This window comes from Perna viridis, chromosome 8, assembly GCF_037379345.1.
Source record: "Perna viridis isolate PV_CMFRI_1.1 ecotype Kerala chromosome 8, ASM3737934v1, whole genome shotgun sequence".
Taxonomy (NCBI): domain Eukaryota; kingdom Metazoa; phylum Mollusca; class Bivalvia; order Mytilida; family Mytilidae; genus Perna; species Perna viridis.
The window spans coordinates 18,499,773-18,523,800 of NC_142452.1; the positions used below are offsets into that span (position 1 = coordinate 18,499,773).

At 31.0% G+C, this 24,028-nt stretch overlaps 1 protein-coding gene across 2 annotated transcripts; it reads left to right on the top strand.

The window, feature by feature from the left end:
• The first annotated feature begins 377 nt into the window (after positions 1–377).
• Positions 378–24,006, top strand: LOC148609626 (bifunctional FAD diphosphatase/FAD synthase-like). 2 transcript variants are annotated; one of them, XM_088540553.1, is made up of 13 exons: positions 380–573; positions 2,549–2,643; positions 5,128–5,251; positions 6,282–6,394; positions 8,896–9,036; positions 9,655–9,803; positions 11,609–11,697; positions 19,047–19,191; positions 20,445–20,525; positions 21,335–21,433; positions 21,993–22,114; positions 22,716–22,857; positions 23,822–24,006. In XM_088540553.1, the coding sequence occupies exons 1-13, from the start codon at positions 465–467 to the stop codon at positions 23,958–23,960; spliced, it is 1,548 nt and encodes a 515-aa protein (XP_088396679.1). In that variant the 5' UTR covers positions 380–464; the 3' UTR covers positions 23,961–24,006. The 2 variants fall into 2 exon arrangements, with proteins under 2 accessions (XP_088396681.1, XP_088396679.1); XM_088540555.1 differs by lacking the exon at positions 21,335–21,433 and having other exon boundaries at positions 378–573.
• Positions 24,007–24,028: the final 22 nt, after the last annotated feature.

A 24,028-nucleotide genomic window follows, 5' to 3' on the forward strand; every position in this document is an offset into this window, starting at 1 on the left:
GAAACTTTGCACAACGTTCACTAATTATCAAATCTATCAGAAAAGAAAAAAAAAGAAAAGAAAACAACCCCAAAAATAAATAAATAAATAAATAAATAAAAATGGATATGAAAATTAATATCAGACGTCACATTTGCCTTCGGACTTCCCCTATAATTTCAGGTCTTCCTATATCTTCTCGGGTCTTTAATTAGTTCTACCGATAGGAATAAATTAATACGAACGTATCCCGACCACATTCTTCTCGATGTTATCCGTTGTTTTATAGGTATCCATTTATTTTCATTGTATTTAAATGTTCAAATTTTAATACCTTTGATTTTATTCTATTTTAAAATTAATGGAAAACCTTTTTTTACCCAGCACTAACCATTCAGTCAAAGGGGAGGTAAATCGATTTACAGAATTCTTATGACCTATGGAGCACCTGATCTAAACATATCTATATCTGTATAATGTGACAGATGCAGCGATCGGTGAAGCTATCACTCTGCCGAAGACTTGTCATAACATTCAATCACATAGCTGGACGAAGAATGGCTTCAAATTGTGAATGTTCTGCTGGAATAATAGGTTATTACAGCTCCTTGTTATATAACTTATAATTCATGATTGTTAAACTGTGTATATATTTTTTACACTGTGCATAACAGCAATTTATCATTTACTATTGTGAAATTATTTGCATTTAATTTGTTGCTCCCAACAATTGAGATGTAGGAATGTGCAATGAATTACGGCCCTGCCACTACAAATTCAAATTCAAATTCAAATTATTTATTGTTCAAACACATTTTCATTAATTGGTCATGACACAAAATAGCTGCGAAATTGTAGCTCTTTTTTTTTTTTTTTTTTTTTTGATTTTGCGATCTACGTTTTGCAGCTAGACACAAAATAACATAATAATATAATTCGCATACATTTGTATAAACAAAACATTGCTATCATTTACATGTATAATGTTGTGGACAACGGTGACCAACCAGAAAATTACATGAGGTGGTTGCCCTAATCTGTTATAGTAATCAGTCTGTCTGTCTGTAATAAGTACCTTTGATGTAGACTTTTGATATTTACAATGTAGGATGAGGGCAGTTCAGCTCAACACTGTGTCATGTACCATGGTTGATAACCTTTTATCTCAGCATCAAATTAATGATTTTGAAGTATAGTTTTCTTGTTCGGGCTGTAACTTTAATTTATTGTGTTTTGGTGTAGGTTTTCTATATTTTGCTGTGTATTTTGCATGAAGGTAGATGGGTACTAGATTAGCTAAAGACAATGTACCATGTTCTATTGTTGATGAACTTTGACCTTGAACTACACATGTACATGTATGTTGTCTTTTAGTGTAGGCTTTTGATATTTGGCATGATGGTAGATCAGTTCAAGATGACGTATTACGTACTAGGTTGATGAACGTGAATTAATCTTTTACCTCAGTCAAATTAATTATTTTGCAATACAGTTTCTTGTCTGAGCTGTTACATTGTCTGTTTTTGGTGTAGGCTTTTTATATTTGGCCTGAGGGTATATAAGCTTAAGAGGATGTGTTGCTGACCTCAGGGTCATATTAATGACTTCGCAATACAGGTTCATGTGGGGGTTGTTACTTTGTCGTCTTTTTTTTTTTTTTTTTTTTGTAAGCATTTGGTATTTTATGGTAGATCAGCTTAAATTTTCTGTATAATTTTGATCCTACAAAGTGTACATAGTGAACTTTATGTAGCTATGGCAGGTCCTTATAGATGGTTTTTATCTCAATATTATTTAGTTTAAACAATTAATATGCAATCTGCATGACCTTTCTTCGTTCAGTGTGGACTTTCAATTAATGCTTCAAAGTTATTTTATGAAAAATTTGGCAATCTCCCACCTATGTGTCTGTGTCAAAGCAGGAGATTTTGCCATATTCAAAGAAATTTCTCCCATCTTATTTGAATTCTCTTTTTTAGATTTTTCTCAAATTCGGTATGATAATAGGTCAAATCCTTTAATATGACTGAAAATTAAGCTCTGTAAGGTACTTGCTATATTTTTGAAGTTAATAACCCAAAAAATGCAAAAATGGTAAGAATGGCATGAAAGGGGGGAATAACTCTTATAGAAGTCATAATATTTACTTGAAATTGGAGAGAAGAAAGATATCATCAGACTGAAGAGTGCATGAAATCTGAGTTTCCTTCTGTTTGTTTTTTTTAAATAAAAGCAAACAACTGGTTACAGACCCCTGTGGTCTATTTTAAGTAACAGCAACCATGTTTGTTGACAGATCACAATCCCCACATCAGTTCTAGACAGAATACCTTCAGGAACATTCATTTCAAGTTTAGTTGTAATTGATCCAGAAGTGTCAGAGGAGAAGGTTTTAAAAAAAATAATAACAATGATGGATGACAATAAAGATGGATGCCAAGTGATGGGAATAGCTCACATGGCCTTTTTGGCCAAGTGAGTTAGAAAATAGAATAGTAATACCAAAACATGTACATACTTTTCCTTGGAATATTGGAATTGAAATTAATATTTTGACATTTATTCACAGTGATTGGTGATGAGATTCTGAAAGGCCAGACTGAAGATACAAATTCACATTTTATCTGTAAACATTTGTTTACTCTTGGTGTAAAAGTTAAAAAGGTAAAATTGTTAAGTACAATTGTACTATATAGTATTACTTTGAAAGTTCTGTTACTATTGTTTGTGGTGTACAATTTTTCATATAGCCACCAAAAATGACATCTTTGAAAATTGTCATTGTCTGAACAATATCGGACCTATTGGCATGCTTGGTGACCAAATATGTATAAAACATTTGAAGACATACAGAAGCTTTCAATCACAAAAGAAAGCCTAAGATTTATATTGATGTAAGAGCAAAAATTTGCAGTTGTATAATACATGTAATAGTATTGGACTTTCTTTGTGTGTGCGTCATGAATCATTGTCTGTATTATCTTCATTATCCAAAGGTACATGGTTTTTGTGTGATAACTAAGGTTGAATTAGTTTGATGATCTTTATAAAATTTTACATCAAGTTTCAATACCTTAAATGTAAGGTTGATATTTATTTATATCCCCAACTATCTTTGAATTATGGGCCATAAAGAGGCTTCAATCAAGCATTTTATTTAATTTAACTACACAATTATGGCCTGTTTAGTAATTGAATTAAGGCCTGAAATGTGGTAAGAAATAAGCATTTTCTTCTTCTTTTTAAGATTGCTTATTTTCTTTGTCTTAATTACTAAAAATTTTCAACTTCCAGAAAGGAAGAAAGGGCAAAAAACAAGAATTTTATGTTAGATAAATAGCTTACCTAAAAAGAATATCATTGCCTATTTTATGGGGTTGAAATATTGTAATGTCTTAAGTATAACTAGATTTTTTGTAAATAAAATGCTTCTGTACAAGTAATGATGGAATGAAAAGAGCAAAAACAAGGAAAAAACAGGGAGGTAAATCAAAACAACCCAAAACTCAAGGTCTCAGTATTGTATTAATTTTCCTACAGACTTCTATAGTGAAGTGCATATTTTTAGGATTTTTAAAAAAATATGTGAATTGATTCAATAAAACTTTCACTTATGTAGCATTTCTAAGGACATGTGAAAAAATAATTTCCTGCAAAGAAAATAGGGTGAGTCCACAAAGATCTGACAGAAAAGTAGTCTTGAACTATAAATAGCCATTTCCTCTACTTTCAATTTCATTTTGAACTCATCAAACCAACCTTTTCAGTGGAACATTTTTATGTTTTTATGTTAGATTTTCTTTTTAAAAAGTTTGTCATCTTATAGTGTGATGTTTGCTCTATTTTATTAGTCATTGTTCATATCTTTTGACGTAACATTAGCTTGTAGAGAGGCAAAAAGAAAATGCACTATATTTTTATAGCATCCATGTTTTGACGTACACCTGCTCAGGGATATGGAATGTGATACTGGTACCTCAACACTCTTGTTTAGCCTAAATTGCTTATTTCTTGAAAAATTTGAATGGTGTTTGTATCTAACTCCCAGACCTAACTTAAGTATATGTTTGGCTTATATGTAAATATTTATGGCTTTCTGCATCTAAGTTGTGTTACAGAAAATATTGAAATGAAAATTCATTATTGCCATTATGAAATAGTACTGAGTGAATATTGAGTACTTTACCATTAAAAGTTTTATAGTTATGCCCCTTTGAATGAAAACACGTTCTGCTAAAATCACTCTAATTACCATTATAAGTTTCAAATTTTTTAGTGTAAATTATTTTCTTTAACTCTGAAAACTGGGATATTAATCTACAGAAAATGTATACTATGAATTACAATAATCAGAATTTAAGGGTGTACCCTTCCTGAATACTGTAAATATTTTCCATACTTCCCCCAGTTGTCCAATGTTTGACATTTGCAGTTTTATGAAGCTGTAAAACATGCTACATTTTACCTCTGAAGTTTGATGCAACAGATTACTCATTATCAGGTTTTTTTTTTAATTATAACTGATGGTTGATGTCTAATGACTATTAAATCCCACTTCTACAATCATTTAATTGAGTAGTTATAAGCACCAGTTTATCATAAACTTTATGTTAAGTGAAAGTCTTTGTAAGAATCAGGCAAAAATGGGAAAAATCAGAATCATGCATGTCAAAAACCCACAGAGCTGACAATATAATTTCACTCATGGATGCTTTGTCTATTTGAAAAGACAATTATTTGATCTCTGCATCATTGGATTTGCTCAGAAATTTTTCAATAGAATCTTAGAATAAAGGTGTTTTTGAAAGAGTTATATGCCCTTTAATTTATGTTCATTTTCAGCGCATTTTAATGTAACTCAATGGTCAAGCATGATATGGAAATCTTGTCTTTTTTCTTGATTCTGATGGTGCAAATAGTCAAATTACACTTTCAAAGTAGTGGGTTTTTTCATACCATGTTTCACCGACTGCCTGATTCTCACAGGGACTGACAATTAAAATGAATACTCCCAGTAGAAAAGTAAAACAAACATATACTCTCCCATGAAGAGTTAGTTAGTCAAATGAAATTCATGACTAGAAAAATCATGTAAACTTCAAGTACTGGTACAAGCAAGTGATGATATATTTATGTGACTTGTTTCAGATATCAGTGATAGGTGATGATTTAGAAACAATAGCCAATGAAGTATCCTTATTTTCTAAATCTTACACTCATGTAATAACAACAGGAGGTATAGGACCTACACATGATGACAAGACATTTGAAGGTACCTTTAATTGATTTTTGATAGATGATAAAGTATTTATGAAGGTAATTTGTATGATTTTGAAATAACTTCTACCCCTGTAAATCATAGAAAGTTTGGTTTCAGTTTGACAAATCCAAATCTAGTATTAAATTTTATCATTGATTGAATTTTAAATTTATTTTTAACTTTGGGTTAGGACCCTGTTTTTTAATTTAGGTCCAAAGGATCAAGACCTGCTTGATTTAAAAAAAAAAAACAATTCTGAGGGTTCTTTAATATGCTGAATCAAACTGTGGATTTACAAAAACATGTAAGTATGGAAGTTAAAGGTCAGATTTCAGATTCATATTTTTGGCCAATGAGTTAGGGGCTATAAAGACTCAAAATGGGCCCAATATAAAATCATTTTCTTAGCTGTCCTAAATAATTATGCATTGGAACTTTTATTGTTTTACAACTTGATTTTAAAAGTACATAAATATATTCCATATCCTTTCACCAAAAAGTCTTTTGATATGACATACTTATACTTTATGGAATATATGAGTATGATTTTTTTGGTGGAGGAATGTGGAGATTATTATTTTTTCTTAAACCAATACATGTATGTTAAGGGATTTCCATCAACCTTTCATTGTTTCTGAAAAAAATTCTCCTTAATTATTTTTTTTCATTATTAACGTCATACTATCAGGTTTAAGAAAACTAATTTTTACAGACGTGTTGTCATTGATAAACCGTAGTTCTAGGTAAAACACATCTCAAATATTTTATGGAAATTTCAGGCCTAATGTCAGAATACATGTAAATTTGTTTTAATGTAATAACAAATTCGAAGCTGTATCAATCTTGTATTTTTTTCCATCCATTTTGTAACTGTTGAGGGTTCAACCTGTACAAGAATATCAAACTGTACCACATAGGTACATTTTTTATTTTGTAACTGAGTCAGTTCTGTTTACTTATGAACTTTTAAGTTGTTTTAAGCTTTGTTAGATGTCTTTTAACTGCTTTAAAGCTTTGTTAGATGTCTTTTGAATGTTTTCAGGGGTAGCAAAAGCCTTTAATGATGTGTTGGAACCAAACCCAGTTATTGTTGAATTATGTAAAGAGTATTTTGGACCAGTTGCATTAGATTCTCCTAAGATGAAGTTAGCAATGGTGAGATATTTGTACCTTATTCTTTTTTACTCTTACACAGCCAAAAATGACACACATGAGAATCATATGCTGCATACGATTGATATATGAATCAAGCATGATTACATATGATTATCGCATGATTATCTTATAATAATCAGAAACGTATGATTGTCATATGGAATTGAGCACCATATAAATATCATATGTGGCACATTTGGCTGTGTAGTTATAGAAGGGGGCTTTAATGCATTCACCTTGTCTGCTTTGTCTGCTTGTTCATTCATCATTGATCCAATAAATGTCAACAGATATAGATGCATTTTCTTGGCATTTAATGCCAAACTAAGGACTACTAGCAATTAACTGACATGCCAGCTCCAGACCAGTTTAAATCTACAAAAAGTTTTGTCCACATTGTATATGCATGTTGTCCTCTCTATTCTCTTAATGATGTATATGGTTCATTTTGTAAACCTTCTTCATTATATTAATTTCTAAAGAATGAGTGTCATTAAGCCTTTAAATTGGTCTAAAATTCATGGATTGTGTCTTAATTTAAAATTTAAATTGTTGGCCATATGGTGTCAAAAATAATCCTACATGTATTCAAATTTGTCATTATATCATGTCCAACTGTCTTTTCATATTTGTGTGTGCCTGCTCCAAAATGAATAATTTTACTGAAAGGTCAGAATATGGGTAAATTTTATTCTTCTGCAGTAGTTGTATTAAATGAAAGAGGCCTCATCTGAACAACACAAAGAAAAAAAACATCTTAACTTGTTACTCTCTTGCTTTTTTGTTCCCAGTGAGGTGTTACATGATACATGTACCCTCCTAAAAGTTACCTGTCCATCCCTCGCCCGTTTTCAGATGATAATTTTAGAAGATATCCAAGGATCTTTTTCAAATGTTTTATTATAATTCAGTATCGTAATATATGGATCAACTTTGATTTGATTTATTATTCAAAAGTTATGGCTGCTGATGTTGTTTTTTATGAATGAGTTATCTTTCTTTGAATTTAAAGAATTGTGAAATTTATATTTAAATTTCATTTTCAGTTCTCTTTCCCCCCACCCTTTTTACCTTTTGATGAATTAGAGTTAACTTTTTTTGGATCATATTCTTGGATTGCTGAAAAAAAGGTGAAAGTTATTTTCTTTTGAGATTGTGGAGTCTGAAAAAAAAAAAATAAATTTGAGTTTATTCTGTTGTTCCTATGTGAAGAAATTCAATTTAGCATTTGTCCAAGGATATTAAATACAACAAAATGTTGCAGTGTAACTATAATATCCCAATAGATGGCATCTTTATTAATTTTTGGATTTAAATCTGACTATATATTTGATTCTAATGCTGTTGATAAGAGGTTACTCCTTGAAACACATACATCGTATCATAATATACAGTAGATGTGATTGGTACTTGTGATTGGTGATTGGGTTTTTTTTTGTATTTTATGTTGTGTATCTCTATTTTTGATGTTTGGATATGGCCACAATTTAAAGAGGTGAAACAAAGAGGGTTGTCCATTGAAAACCGAGGCAGTTGGTGGCATATGCCAAATTATGTCTTTATCGGCATGTCATGCATTTGAGTTTTCTAAGAAATGAATTTGGGTTTATAATTTAATTTCTGCAATAGTAAGAATGAAATAAATTAATAGAAAGCACTAGAAACTTTTGAGATAACTGGGCATAACTCTTTGATTTCTTCATAAAATTAGTTGATTTGATAGGGAACTTTGATCATATATTCTGAGTCATCCATTTTTGATTACAGAGAAACCCATGTTTTCTCTGACATCATAATAAGTTTAATAATGCATAATTAGAACAAAAAAAATTTGGTGGTATAAATTTTAATCAGTGTCATCCATATATATTTTATGTTGATAGAACTTTAATTTAGTGACTTTCAAAATATTTTTCCACACATTTTCATGTCTCTATGAATTATAGCAGGTATCTTATTAATCAAACCTGGCTTTTGTTTGTGATTTTCATTTGTTGACTCTCATTGTTTACATTTAATGTATATGTATGTTGTATGTTTTCCACCTTCAAATGCATACCACAAATAAAAAGAAAAATACCTGATATTTGTAAAATATTGTATTTGTTGTTTCATATCATATGCTATATATAAAAAAACTACAGACACCCATATTGTCCTAAGCGCTTTCTTGTGGGTTTATGAGGGTCAAAAAGGTAATATTACACATGATGGAAAATATCATATGCCATGTAATTCATGTTATATTAATCATTTGTTTCAACAGTAAATGTTTTTCAATGTCTATGTCAATGTCTATATCATTGTCAATCGTTTGATGTCAATTATTTGATGTCAGTCATTTGATGTCAATCATTTTGCCTGTTTAACAGATTTTCATACACCCTACTATGGGGTATGTAGTGATAGTGATAGTGTTATCCTCCAATCTTTCCTTCCTTCCTTCGGTTACACAGAGGGATACCCATCCATTGAATAACAACCAATATGATATTTTGCAGGTGCCTAAATCTGGAAAGACTGTCTTTGGATTTCACCCAGTCACTGGTCAAAGGAATAAGTTTCCTTTGGTTACTGTTAGGAATGTTTACATTTTCCCTGGTGTACCTCAGTTGTTAGAGAGGTCATTTATTACACTAGAGGTATGTAAAAATTAACCAAGTTTAACTATCTGGCATGTTTAAGAAATAACATGATTTATTAAATTTTCTAAGATTGTAAGTTCATAAAACAAGTGCGTGAGAGAAAGGTCAGAGGTCAGAGCCAATACTCAGATATTGTTAACCTCTTTCCTATGTAAGAAACTACTGTTAACATGGAAATATTGGTTGCATTCCCATTCACAAAATACCTGAGAATAAACCCAGATATAACCTGCACATGAATTGTTTTGTTCAGTATATTTTTGTTAAAGAAGTTTTCCATCATACTGTGAAATTAACAACCATGCAATGTATTTGATTCAGCATATCACATAAATTACATTCCATGGAAGTTTCCATGTTTCCATTATGTCTTGCAGTTTTTCTTTTGTAGTAAGCTTTTTAATTGATTTTGAAGTGTCATCATTATGTTACTTGTGATTTCAGGGTCTTTCAGAGCTTACTTAATGATATGTCTTCATTTGTTGAAGACTTTATGATGATCTTTAAATGTATTTACTATTTTGTATTTAGGTAATATGCTGGTGCATTTGTTACATTTCACCATACACTTTTCTTTTTCTGTTACCAGTAGTACTAATAATCCCTTTTTTTCAGCACCTATTTAAAAACCCTGCCAAAGATTTCCATACAAGAGAGATATATGTCAATATAGATGAAGTATCAATAGCCGAGGTGCTTAATTCCGTAGATAATAAACACAACAAGACAGTCACACTTGGATCATATCCAGATTTTCACAACAGGTAAATATTTTGTATACTATAACAAAAAAATACCAGTTCATCTTAATGGAAATTGATGTATATGGACTCTGGTATATGATCATTGAGCCTGATTGCTTTTTATTCCATTTAAAGTTCTTACTCTAACCCTATTGAATTACTATAGTTATATGTATTAACTTTATCGTTACTATGTTTTGCTTGGCCCATTAAAGTTTGAAAAATCCTTAGCTGTCCGGAGCTCTGCTAACTTATTTTTAAACTCTCGCTATACCCATTAATACCTCAATCTGATAATGAAGGGTAATATAAAAATTACTAAAATGATTAACATTAAGCAATATTTCAAAACAAAAGCCTGTATAACAAATAAAAATATCGAGGTAAAAACTGGAAAGTTATAAACAACTATAATGGCCTTATTTTGTACAGGTTTTTCTAATTAAACTATAATGGCCTGACTTCTTACAGGTATTTCTAATTAAACTATAATGTCCTGACTTGGTACAAGTATTTCTAGTTAAACTATAATGTCCTGACTTGGTACAAGTATTTCTAGTTAAATTATAATGTCCTCACTTGGTACAAACTATAATGTCCTGACTTGGTACAGCTTTTCCTAGTTAAACTATAATGTCCTGACTTGGTACAGGTATTCCTAGTTAAATCATAATGTCCTGACTTGGTACAATTATTTCTAGTTAAAATGTAATGGCCTGACTTGGTACAGGTTTTCCTAGTTAAACTGTAATGGCTTGACTTGGTACAGGTATTTCTAATTAAACTGTAATGGCCTGACTTGGTACAAGTATTTCTAGTTAAACTATAATGGCCTGACTTGGTACAGGTATTTCTAATTAAACTGTAATGGCCTGACTTGGTATAGGTATTTCTAGTTAAACTATAATGGCATGACTTGGTACAGGTTTTCCTAGTTGAACTATAATGCCCTGCCTTGGTACAGGTATTTCTTATTAAACTATAATGTCCTGACTTTGTACAGGTTTTCCTAGTTAAAGTATAATGGCCTGACTTGGTACAGGTATTCCTAGTTAAACTGTAATGGCCTGACTTGGTACAGGTATTTCTTATAAAACTATAATGGCATGACTTGGTACAGGTATTTCTAATAAAACTGTAATGTCCTGACTTTGTACAGGTTTTCCTAGTTAAAGTATAATGGCCTGACTTGGTACTGGTATTTCTAATTAAACTGTAATGGCCTGACTTGGTACAGGTATTTCTTATTAAACTATAATGTCCTGACTTTGTACAGGTTTTCCTAGTTAAAGTATAATGGCCTGACTTGGTACAGGTTTTTCTAATTAAACTGTAATGGCCTGACTTGGTACAAGTATTTCTAGTTAAACTATAATGGCCTGACTTGGTACAGGTTTTCCTAGTTAAAGTATAATGGCCTGACTTGGTACAGGTATTTCTAATTAAACTGTAATGGCCTGACTTGGTACAGGTTTTTCTAATTAAAGTAGTGGGTTAAACAAGGTTTTATAGTGAGCTCAACATTCTACTTCCATTTCCAAATCTCAAATAATTCCTGATTACTCATAATGCCTATAACTTATTCATAATATTCTGTAAACAATTTAATTTTGACTAATAGAGATTCAGCCTTTTTTTAGTTATGGCAATATTCCTTGAGGAAGTGTAAAAATTTAAAATTCACTGAAATGTTTTAATCTGTGGACATAATTATAAATATTTGATTTGAAACAGTGGAAAATGAAGCAATTTAGGTTTTTTGTACCACTACTTTTGAGATACAGTATGTTTCTTGTACACTGATCAAAATATAATTTTTTTTCCAGTTATTATAAAGTAAAACTAGTACTTGAATCTGAAAGTAAGATTGACCTTGAAGAAGCTTGCTCAACATTAACAGGGGATTTACCTAAAGGTGAGTATTAGTTTGATTTTAAACTAGTGATAACGTTTTTCTCCTTAGGACAGAAGGTTACATATTAGAATCATATACTATCTAGAAATCTTGCAGTTTCCCCATGCACAGTTTCATGTACTTAGCTCATAAATTTGTCTAACTCCTGGTTCCCTGTTCATTCCATTAAGTCACTAATCAGTTTTCTACAAAATATAATTATCATATGAATTTCTCAGTTAGTTATTTATTTTGATATTTTTCCCAAATTGAAAGGCACAGGCATCTTTTAAAAACAGTTAAAATATCACTGCTACTACTGTGGTATATTTAGGTGTGAGGAAATGTTTGTGGTTTTCTTTCAAAATGGTCATTTTTTATTTTGCTGTATCTTCTGTCCAAGCATTTTGTTGTTTTAGGTTGATGATTTTGGAACTCTTGATGTTTTTTTGACGTATGCCAATCTATAGTAATTATTGAGCCAACAGATTTGAAAACCTGTTATTTCTCTGTGCAAAAAGTGTTGGATATAAATTTACTAGGTTGAGTTATCCAAGTCCATGGAATATTAGATATATTTTTGTTTCATCTTTCATATTAGATATGTTATATAGGAAACATAGTATTATGAGACTTAATTACCAACATGTACATGTGTATGTGAAGATTAATTACCAACATGTACATGTGTATGTGAGGATTAATTACCAACATGTACATGTATATGTGAAGATTAATTACCAACATGTACATTTGTATGCGAAGATTAATTTGCTCTCTGATCAAATTTGATTCTTGGTTTTATTATTTGGATCTGACTTCATGACCTGAATGTAAAGAAGTAAATGTAAGAGGCAATCATTGACATTATGCCAGTTTGTTCCGTTTCAGACTGGTATCTTTGTAGTTTTTTGCATACAGCAATTCATCAGCGCCAACCTCGAAAAGTGGTGGTCTCCCTCAAGTGATCACTCTGTGCGTTGGTCTGTTCATCCATCTGTTATGAACTCGTGTCTGGGCTGTAACTTTTTGGTTTTGTGATGTAGGCATTTGCTATTAGGTATATAGGTTGATCACCTAAATTCAACATGTTGGGTACTATTGATAGTGGCCTGTGACCTTGAACTTTGACCCCAAGGCCAAATTCCTATTTTTTCGGTGACAAACTTGCAATTCTATCCGGGCTGTAACTATTTTTTTCTTTCAATGTGGGCTTTTATTTGGCATGTTGATAGATCATCTAATGAAGATGTGTCGTGTACCTTGAACTTTGACCTCAAGGTAAATTCCTGTTTTTTTTTTTCAGGGACAACTCATATGCGGGTTGTAACTGTTTTCCTTTTTGATGTTGGCTTTTTATATTTGGCATGTGGGTATCACCTACTGAGGATGTGTCATGTATCATGGATAGTGGCCTATGACATTGAACTTTGACCTCAAGGTCAAATTCCTGTATTTTTTACGACAACTTAATGTCTTGGCTGTAACTTGTTTTTTGATGTGGGCTTTTGATATTTGATGTATGGGTAGACCACCTATAGACGATGTGTCATGTACCATTGATATTGGCCTATGACCTTGAATCTTTATCTTAAAGTATACATGGCTTAATTGCCACGGCGGGGCCCACATAGAAGGATTCCATATTAATGATTTCTAGTTATTTCAATATTGTTGTGAGATTTAGGTACAAGTATCTCATTGCTGGTCTTGGTGTCAAAAGAATAGGTCCACAGCAGTGCTAAGCTTGTTGTAAAAGGGTACTAAATAGTATGGGGTTACCCTGGCATACTTCATGCTGGGATTGTCAGGCCATATACAGAAAACAAGATGCAAACCATAGTGGTGCAATGTGTTTGGAAAGATGCCACATTCCTCACACTTTTAAGAACCCTGCGGTGGTATTGTCTTGGAGGAATAACATTTTGGCTCCGCCACAGAAGGCTAAGTAGCTAAACCCTACCCATCTCTCTCTATTTCCAGTGGCAATCAAAATTAGTTGACCCCATTATCTTTGTGTCTCATCCCATTTTTCAGTTCATCATCATTTCATGTTCATTGCGTGAATAAAGCTGAACTATTGCTGCTCAAGCATTAAACCCCAACAATCAATCGATCAATTAATCTCATTAGATATTAGTTGACACAATACATGAGTACTTTGATTTGTTTTTTTGTGATCAATTCTTTTAGGATTGACCACTTGACAAAGAGAGAATGAAATTATTCTAATAAAATTTTAAAATGATATGGACAAAAATCTGTTCCAAAGGTAGTCAATTACATTTGGTATGATGCTACTTGTTCATTAGACCTTTTTGTCCCCTACAACACATCACGAGGGGACATGGAAAGGCCATGCGTCCGTCTCTATCTGTCTGTCCATCCATGTTTTCCACGCTTTTTTTTTGTAATGCTCCTATGAAATAAGTTTGTTTTTGGTATGTACCTTGTTATTAAGAGTTTCAGATTAAGTTTGAATTTGGTTATGGTTAAATGGTTTTTACAGAAGTTACGGCCCTTGGACTTGGAAAATTTCTGTGAATATAAAGTTTTCTGCACTTTTTATTATAATGCTTTTACCAATTGATTTTATCTTTTGTATGTAGTCTTACTATGAGAATTTACAGATTAAGTTCGACTCTAGTTATGGTTAAAAGATTTAAACAGAAGTTGCGACCCTTGAACTTAGAAAATTTTAGTGAATTTAAACTTTTCAGCACTTTTTTTTGTAAACTTTTACCAGTTGATTTTATTTTTTATATATAGTCTTACTATGAGAAGTTACAGATTAAGTTCACCTTAGGTTATATTTAAATGAATTTTACTGAAGTTGCTGCCCTCATGAATTTGGTTTTACAAGATTTATTATAAACCTACTTTAGTGTTTATTGACACTGATAAAGAAGGCAATTTGTTGGTTGGAATGTATCTTTTTATGTGGGGACATTGGAATGCTGTTCTTTGATTTGACTAAGTATTTGGATTATTAAGAATATCTAAGTGTAAAAAAGTGTAAAAGATTGACTTATCCACTGACAATACCTAACTATATGCACTAATCAGCATTAATTGTTGTTTTTATTAATATCATAGCCATAAAAAATTGGGCTGTGTTTTGCTTTTAAAATTTACGCTGTAAGTTTATTTTAGCACTTTCATCAGAGGCACTAAATAAGTCAAAATCAAACTGCAGCCAAAACTTCCTTATTCATATTGTGTTATATTTTGTATGATTAATATAATTTTTTTTACAAATGAACGTTTTCACAGTAACAAGAAGTAATGAGCATTGTATTATGTATTGTAAAGGCATTTTTTAAATCTTATTTTTTATAATGTTAAAAAGTAAATCATCATGAAGGTGGCACAGTTTTTAAACATTAGGTGTCAAATGATATTTTGGACCCTGTGAAATATTGACTAAGGGTCTAAAATATCACATGGGTCAGTATATGATATGAAATACTTCTTACAGAAATCTGTATGGTGTTTTATTTCTCCTCTTTACTCAGTTGTGTATAGATTTATCATAAGGCCTATTTGCTCATACTCTCTTTAGGAGTTACTGCCCATGAAAGGTCAAATTTGACATTTTGTTTTTGTTATCTTGACTTAATTCTCTTATAAGTGCAAAGAGTTATTGGCTTTGAACTACAAATAAAACTTTCTGGTGAATCTGGATGACCCTTTAATACAGTAAGCTCACATGGACTAAAGGTCTTTTTGAGCAAATGTCATTTCTATGGAATGTGCAGTGATTGGTCTTTTAAAATCACATTTATATAAATTTCAATGCATTTTGATCCTTTTAATGTAAAAAATACAACTGTCTAAATAGAATCCATTTTAGTATCTAAAATGGGTTTGGTATAGACAGTTTTTACTAAATTGTCAAAACTATATTTAGCATGCTTGTAAGTGTAATCAAAACAAACTGATCTTAACTCACTAATAATGTAGTTATTATTTTGGTTATTTCATGTTCTTTGTTTAGTCTTTTTATTTTCATTGTTTAGTCTTTATTCCTTTGATTATTGCTTGAATCTAGGTTCCTGAAATTACCCTTTCCTTTTTAATCATGTCAGTGTCACAGTAAACTTTAACTTACACTGTGCATTTCTTCTTATTATGGCAATAGATTTACGCTTAGACATGAAGTTTTTGTAATAATCAGGCAGAAGGTGAAACATGATGTGGAAAAAACACACCATTTTGAAGTTTAATTTACCTATTTGAACCATCAGAATCAAGGAAAAAAGACAAGATTTTCCATATCATTTTGCTAAATTGAGTTATAATTGCATTGAAATGCATTGAAATGAACATTATAAATGCAGATAGCTCTGTCAAAAACTTAATTTATCTAACAGTCTATTGAAAAATTTTTGATTAAATCTTGTTTATATGCAAAGATCAAATAACGGTCTTTTCAAATAGAGAAATCATCCTATATATTGTCAGATCAGTAAGATTTTGACATGCATGTTTATGATCTTTTCCATTTTGCCTGATTCTTACAAAAACTTACACTACGTGCCCAAACATGAAGCAAAAATTCAGTATACCAGTATTTATTATTCATCTTCTGATTGTAGTACATTTGTGTCATACTTGAAGCATAAATTATAGGATAAAAAAATTATCAGTTGACCCAGCAGTATGTCAATCTGGTAGATAAAAGCATGGCTAGCGTAACCTGCTTAGGTAAGATGGCACACCTGACCAGTTTTGATTTCATTTATAAAGTCATCAAACATACTAGTAGATTAAATACATATAGGATGTTTTCCAATACATGTAGAGGTAACTGGTGGTTACATGTATGTATATTTTGGAGGATGATGAGGGTTTTAATATAGCTTTTAAACTTACAAATGATCCTGTTACAATTTAAAGGATCCTGGTTTGTAATGGATAGAATCGATATTTGATATCATACTTTATGGTTGTATTTACATAATGTACATGGATTATAAAGAGGATTACATTGATAACAATGATGTGTTATCTATAGGTAAGTTATCCTTGTATTTTGTTTTCTAAGTTATATAAATCTTTGGTAATTATTTGATAAACTTATTGTTTAGGCAAACTTTTTTTTCTCAAATTCAATGAACTTGAACAATTCAACACAAAAAGAATTATCCAGAATAATGTACTGGGAATGCAATTGGATACATGTGAAACTTGTGAAACACCTGTTAATCCTTTCAAATTTTTTTATTGAGACTCCATCATTGGAGCTCCTTCTGCCATATAGAGTGTATCTCCTGCCTTGAAGGCTAAAAACTCCCACTTTGAAAGATTTCTTATGCGTTACATATCTGCCTTTGACATTTAAAAATCCCCACCAAAAAAAAAAACCTTTGAAGATGAACACATGTACATACCTCCTTGAATTTCTGGATTTGACAACTCTATCATACAAATGAATGAAATTTGGTTTTCTAAGGGAATTAAATTTCATGGTTAACCAAACCCATGAAATCCATGATAATTGGTACCCCACAAACAGTAATACTTCCACAGTATTCAGACTTCTTTACCATTTTGTTCTATTTGGGAGCATATTATGACAGTGTACTTATTTTTGCCATTTTCATTTTGGATAAATATAAGCTAAACAAGGTATTGGCGAAATAAATTTTTAACATTATAAACCATGCACTAATCATTTTTCAAAATTATGATAATTTATATCTGCAAATATATTAACTTGACACAATCCATGAATATTAGCAACTATGGAAATGAATACCTTCACAGTTCTGTGACAGGAAATCTGATAAATATGATATAGAGATGTTTAATTTGGTTAACCTTTGTGCTGAAGGAAAGCTCTAAGTCTGTGATGTGATCAATATGAAATCTTAAGAATCCTTCTCTACCAAAATATGACAAATTGGCACAATTTGAGAACAACACAATATACAGATAAAAAAATGTCATTGCTATCTTGTTTCTTTCTAAAGAAAAAAGCTAAATTTTTCAATGAAAATTGATAATGTAGCTGTACTAGTAAATTGTGCTTTTGATCCACAGATATATATGCTTTGTATTTATTATAGTTTGTAACTGTTACGTTCCTTTTGGCTTGGTAACTGTTACGTTCCTTTTGGCTTGGTTAACTTCTCAAATATTATTGAGCATTAATTGATTTTAATGTTGGATTGATTTTCATGAAACTTTTATAAGAGTTGTATATTTGTACAAAAATTTCACTGACATGAGTGGATGATCAATAATCAGTAGTACATAGTACCTGTTACCAGCACAATGTATTCGACTTTCCCATTTGTTGTTATTTAAAAAAAAAACATAATTTGGCATTAAAAATTGAAGAAATCAACCTGCATGCATCCATTACAGATGCAAAGCAGTCCAGAATTTATTGGTACTGCAGAATGAGTAAAATATCATATTTGTACATTTGTTTACAGAAATTTTAGGTACTGCATGCCAAACTAACAAAAATGATTGGTACTGCTGTAGTAGTGCCTGCTGCACTAGGCACTATGCCCCAGCATTTAAACACTATACCTATTCTTGAGGCTAAATTTAACTTTCCATTGGTAACTGGTGGCATGCTTCTGGTGTACTTACTAGTATTACTTAACAGCTCATTGACTTCAGGTACATGCATTGATAGTCAAAGAAAGTGACATGTGTAGGTATAGTCTATGGTTTGTTCACGTCTTGTATTTCAATAACAATAGGAAACCTGTATCAGGTGTTACAGACTGTCAGAGGATTGCTAGATATTAGCAGTGGATGTCTATCATCGTTTGTTAACTTTTCTATAAAAATCTTCTCTGAAACGACTGAGTGGATCATTACCAAACTTGGTCACCAGCATCCTTAGGTTATCAATTTGTACTATGGTATAGATTATATAGATTAAGCATAAAACATGGCCACCATTGCTATTTTTAGACCACAGGGGTCAGTCTGTTTTTCTAATTGTTTTCAATTTTCTACATATATCTCAAAAACTATAAGAGATATTAGAAAATAAATGTGACCTTCCTTCTTTAGTTTGAAGAGCTATAATATAGTCTGTACTGGGTCAAAGTTATTGACCAACTTCATTTTTAGAGTTATTGGTTTTGAAAGGTGAAAAATGACACTTTTGCAGTTTTCAGCCAACATTGTGAAAACTATAATATGTAGAAAGAAACTTTCAATTGATGAAATGATACTTATGATAAGGCCAACAAAAGTCTCCTTTGGGTGAAAGTTGACAGAGAGTTAAATATGGCAATACTTTCAATATTGAACAGGTGAGCAGTTCAGGTCCTTGTGAGCCCCTTGTTTCTTTTGTTTACAGAATACTACGACATTAAAGCGTCTTTTTTTTTTCTTAAAAGGTTGTATAGTTGACTATGACAAGTCACCAATAAATAATGCTGTTGATAAAGTTTACAGAATAGTAGACTCATGTGAGCAATGTGATTATACCAATAATGTAAGGGAAGCTGTTAGAACTATAGAACAATCCTTAGACAAGTATGGGTAAGTACAGAAGATGTACACAATAATAATATGGGTATTTATCATATATATGTATCAGTTCAGATCTAAACTGTTATTTTATTAATTTACCTTTTGGTTTTGAAAACCTGGTTCTTAAAAAGCTGTATCTGATATATTTCATCAACATGTTCACTAGCGTATTTTTCTGGTTATTTCACTCAGAAAATTTGTATAAAATTTGAAAATTCTCTGTGACAGTTTTGATCACCTGATTTTTTGCAACCACTTTGGTGGTCATATGGTTGTGTTCTGTGTTTGCCTCAGGTGCTGAAAGAAGTGGGATTGACCCCAAGCAGTCACATCAAAAACTTTGATATTAGTATTCACTGCTCCATCAAGCTTAGCAGCATAGAAGGAAAAGAGTGGACTTTTTTTATTTCAGTCAGAATAATGTACTGCCTCCAAGGTCTCAGAAGAGTGTGGTTGCCTTGAGTTTTGGAGGTTGTGGGTTCGATCCTAAGCCAAGTCACACCAAAGATTTTAAAATTGGTAGTCACTTCTTCTCCACCAAGTGCTAGTATTTTAAAGGAAATAGAGAGATGACTGGCTGGCATAGAGTAAGAATAATGTGTGTGAGTTGGGTGGCATGTCAACTTGCTTTTGTTGGCTAGCACAATAATAATCCAGCTCAGCATGTCAGACTTGTGAAATGCATGAAATATCTGCCATTAAACCATAATCAATCAATGGATCAGAATAATATCATCCATTGGCCAAGTGGGATGATATGCCTTACTGTAGGCTTTGTTGAGTTAGCACACAATCTGGCTCTAAAAACCAGATGGGTCTATTTTATTGATAAAATGTATATGAAATATCTGCCATAGGACATACAATCTCAATCAATATATTGAAAGAAACATTGTCTATAAATGTCCCATTATAGCTGGAAAAAAAATTAAAACTACTTTGGTGATATGTCTTAATCAAATGTTTCTACTTTGATGAAAATGCCCTTAGTTTATTTTAGACATTAGTTGCCTATGTTCAATTAAGAAAAGGAGGTTGCATGGACAGAAGAATTTAGGGCCGAAATGTCAGGGACTAACTATACAAGGTTTATTTAAGTCCTACATAATAGAATACTTCAATTTGTTACTACATAAAACAAGGCTTAAGTCAAATAGTATAAGGTTTACTACGAATATTTTTAAGTGAAGATTTCAGTTAAGATATTTTTTTATGATTCTTAGGCCTAATCACTTTTCTGTGGATTATTTTCTCTTTTTCAGGTTAGAAGACTTATGCATAGGGTTTAATGGAGGAAAAGACTGTACTGTGTTGTTACACCTATTTTATGCTGTTGCAAAAAAGTAAACTACCTAAATATACTCTCTGTTATTATGTAGTTTTACAAGAATTTTCAAAATAGTCAATAAATTATTCATGAAATACAGACTTGATAGAAATCCAATTTAATATAGTATTCTTTTCTGACATCTTGCATAATAATGCATAAATATGTATTTTCAATTAACCAACAGTGTTTGAAGGGAAGGAAAATTAACATGTTTAAATTACTTTAAACAGATTTTTTACATAAAGAAATAAAACATTAATTGTATAAGCCGTGTTCAAGGGGAGATAATTTGCAGGAAGATTCTTGCAAAGGGAAGATATTTGGCTGGAAAATATACTTGGAAATGTAATGAGAATTTTAGTTTTTTTTAATATTACAAGAAAAAGTGTTCCTTGACCCTAATTTTCTTTTGAAATATGAAAGAATGTCATTCAAGGATTCTTTATACTAATAAGAAATTTTATATACAAGTATTTTAATAGTTTGCACAATAGTGAAAATTCTACACAAAATCCATATAAAATTATGTAAAAAAATTGCCTTATAAAGGCTTAATTATTGCTAAATCAAGTTAGTTGACCAGTGTTTTTTACATTAAAATTCTGAAGTATGTTCATTCAAGGTCATCCTTGAGAATACTTGGAAAATCTATATACAAATGTATAAACATTAGTATGGTCTACCTTACTTGAAAAGTATTTACATGTACACTTGCACATTGATATACACTGGTGTACTAATGTGTGCTGATTACATAAACTTTCAAAATGTAGTATTTACTGAAAAATTCATAGGGTCTTAAGATTTGGTTTGATTTTGAAGAAAATATCCAGAGTACAGACAGAAGTATAAAGCACTATATATTAGAAGTAAATCAGTATTTCCTGAGGTGGAGAAGTTCATACAGATTTCTAGAGATAAGTAAGATGTGTGATTACTGTTGAAAACAGTTTTTTTTACCAAATCATCTACATTTTGAAAGTAAAATGCAATGAAAGTAGAAAAGATTAAGCCTTGATAGATGGTTTGTTTCCCAAAGCCCATTAACCTTTCAGGCAAAGCATGGATAGGTAGATAGAGCATTATTATCTTTTTATTATTAAAGTGGAAAATATGCCAGTTATTTGTTAATTTAAAATATAAAAAAATTGTGTTTCTTAATGGTAGTCATTTTTTTAGTTACATCATTTTTTGCTTACCATAGAGTGGAGAGTGAAACAGTATTTTTATGCCTTGGCCTATGTACAAACAATTCATGACATTTGTACCTTGCTTCACTTTTCAGCTTTGTTCTGTTTGTGTTAATGTAAACATTTAGTTTTGCTGAACTACTTATCTAATTAGATCTTACTTGGCAGTTCTAATGTTTACTAGGACACCTTCTGGCCCACTTGATATAAGCAGATGGCAGCAATAATTTACTAGATTGAATTGATCAGAATTTAGTAAATGTTACTTTATTTCTCCATTTCTATTGCAGTTATAGTTTAGAAATGCTCAATTTTAATGGAAGAATAAAAGACTGTTTAGGTGATCTTCAGAAGGACCATCCCAATGTTAAAGCTGTTGTCATGGGAACAAGGAAAACTGATCCTTATTCTGGTGAGTCAAATAAAAAAATATACTGCAATAAATACAGATTCATTTAAATGGTGAGTTTAAGAAAAGCATATCTACTTGTTCCTAAGGAAAAACCATGTAAAGTTTATCACTATTAAGGCCCATTACTTTGAACTCAGGTTTGATGACCTATTTTTTTTTTAATCAAAATTACTAAGTATGTTTATCCAAGATCATCTATGAGAAAAATTACTAAGTATGTTTATCCAAGATCATCTATGAGAAACAAATAAGGAAAATCTATATACTGAGATTATTAGGTCTGAATTACCTGAAATATAATTAATATATAATAATTAATGCATAGTTAATTTGAAAAAAAAAACAAGTTTTTAATCTTTTCAAATTACATGTATCCTTTATTATGCCAGAATAAGTATTTTTTTAAATAAAATTTGTATTTTGATATAGTATGTAATTGAGTAAGAGTTCTTTACAAAACCAGGTATTTCTAGCTGCATTATACATTTATTCACTTTGATACAAACCAATAACCCAACAGGAAATTTAAAATGGTAAATATTGTAATTAGTTAATGAAAACTGAGCAGTTCATGTTAATGCTAACTTTAAAATTTTTGCAGGTCATTTACAATCATTCTCAATGACAGATTCTGATTGGCCACAGTTTATGAGGGTTAACCCTCTATTGAACTGGTCATACAACCATATATGGCAGTTCCTTAGGTCTCTGAACATTCCATATTGTAGTCTGTATGATAGAGGGTAAATATCAGCATAGAATGTTAGTTAAGCAGGGTATGGGGAAATGTCAATAAGACAAGAACCCTGGCAGTCAACTTCAGGAATGACTATTTAATTCTAAGAGGGAATACTTGCAAATTTTATGGGATTGGAATATTTATTTTTGAAATTCTGCTGGAGCAGAAAATTTATTTTTCAACCACATCAGGGCAATATTATTTATTTTTCAGTTCACTCCATGAAATGTCAGAAAATTTATTTATTTTCTAGGAGATCTATGAAGGCCAGAATATTTTATTTATTTTCAACTTTTTCAGGGTCAGATTATTCATTTCCCAAAACTGTGAACAACCACCCCCTACCTAATCAAATGGTTGTCCTTTAGAATAACAAAAAAATACAACACGAGGCCACAGTATTGCTTTCAAAGAAATTACTCTTTAAGAAAACATCCTTAAGACAATCCAGAAAGTATATACTACTAAAAAAACTACTCACATAAATGAAAAGAATATTCCTCTAATTAAAACTCCTCACTCAAAGAAGAATTAAGCAGGCATACTTATTTAAAAATTCTTGTGAAATCAAGTTCTATGATCATTTGTCTCCCACCTCATAGATGTAGAAAAAAATCAGAAAAAGAAGAAAGACCAAGCAAGGAACATAAACATTGATCCAAAATATAGATGATCTTAGTCAGACTTTATTGAAAAAAAAATTACAAAATCCACCAGAAGACTTTGACTGGGCTACACACCAACAATGAAAGTTATGTCCTTTAAATTTGTACATTTATGTCTCTTGGCAGATCTTAGTCAGAATTAACTAGAACTTGGAGTAACTTTACTCAATTACATATACACAAGAAAATAGCTGTCTGTGTTTTATGCAAAATTATGTAAAAATACGTATTTTTTTCTATATTATACTTGAATTTTGACTTCTGTGAAATAAAAATGATTAATATAAATGTAATGTTTTACAGATTTACCTCATTAGGAAGCATGAACAATACACATCCCAACCCCAACCTTCAATATATAGATGATCAAGGTATTCTACGATACCATGCTGCTTATACTCTTCAGGATCAGAATAGTGAGAGGAATGGACGAAATACATAATTATTTTAATTCTAATTTTATTAATAAATAGATTTCTATTTTCATATATTTAATTTTTTATTTGTGAT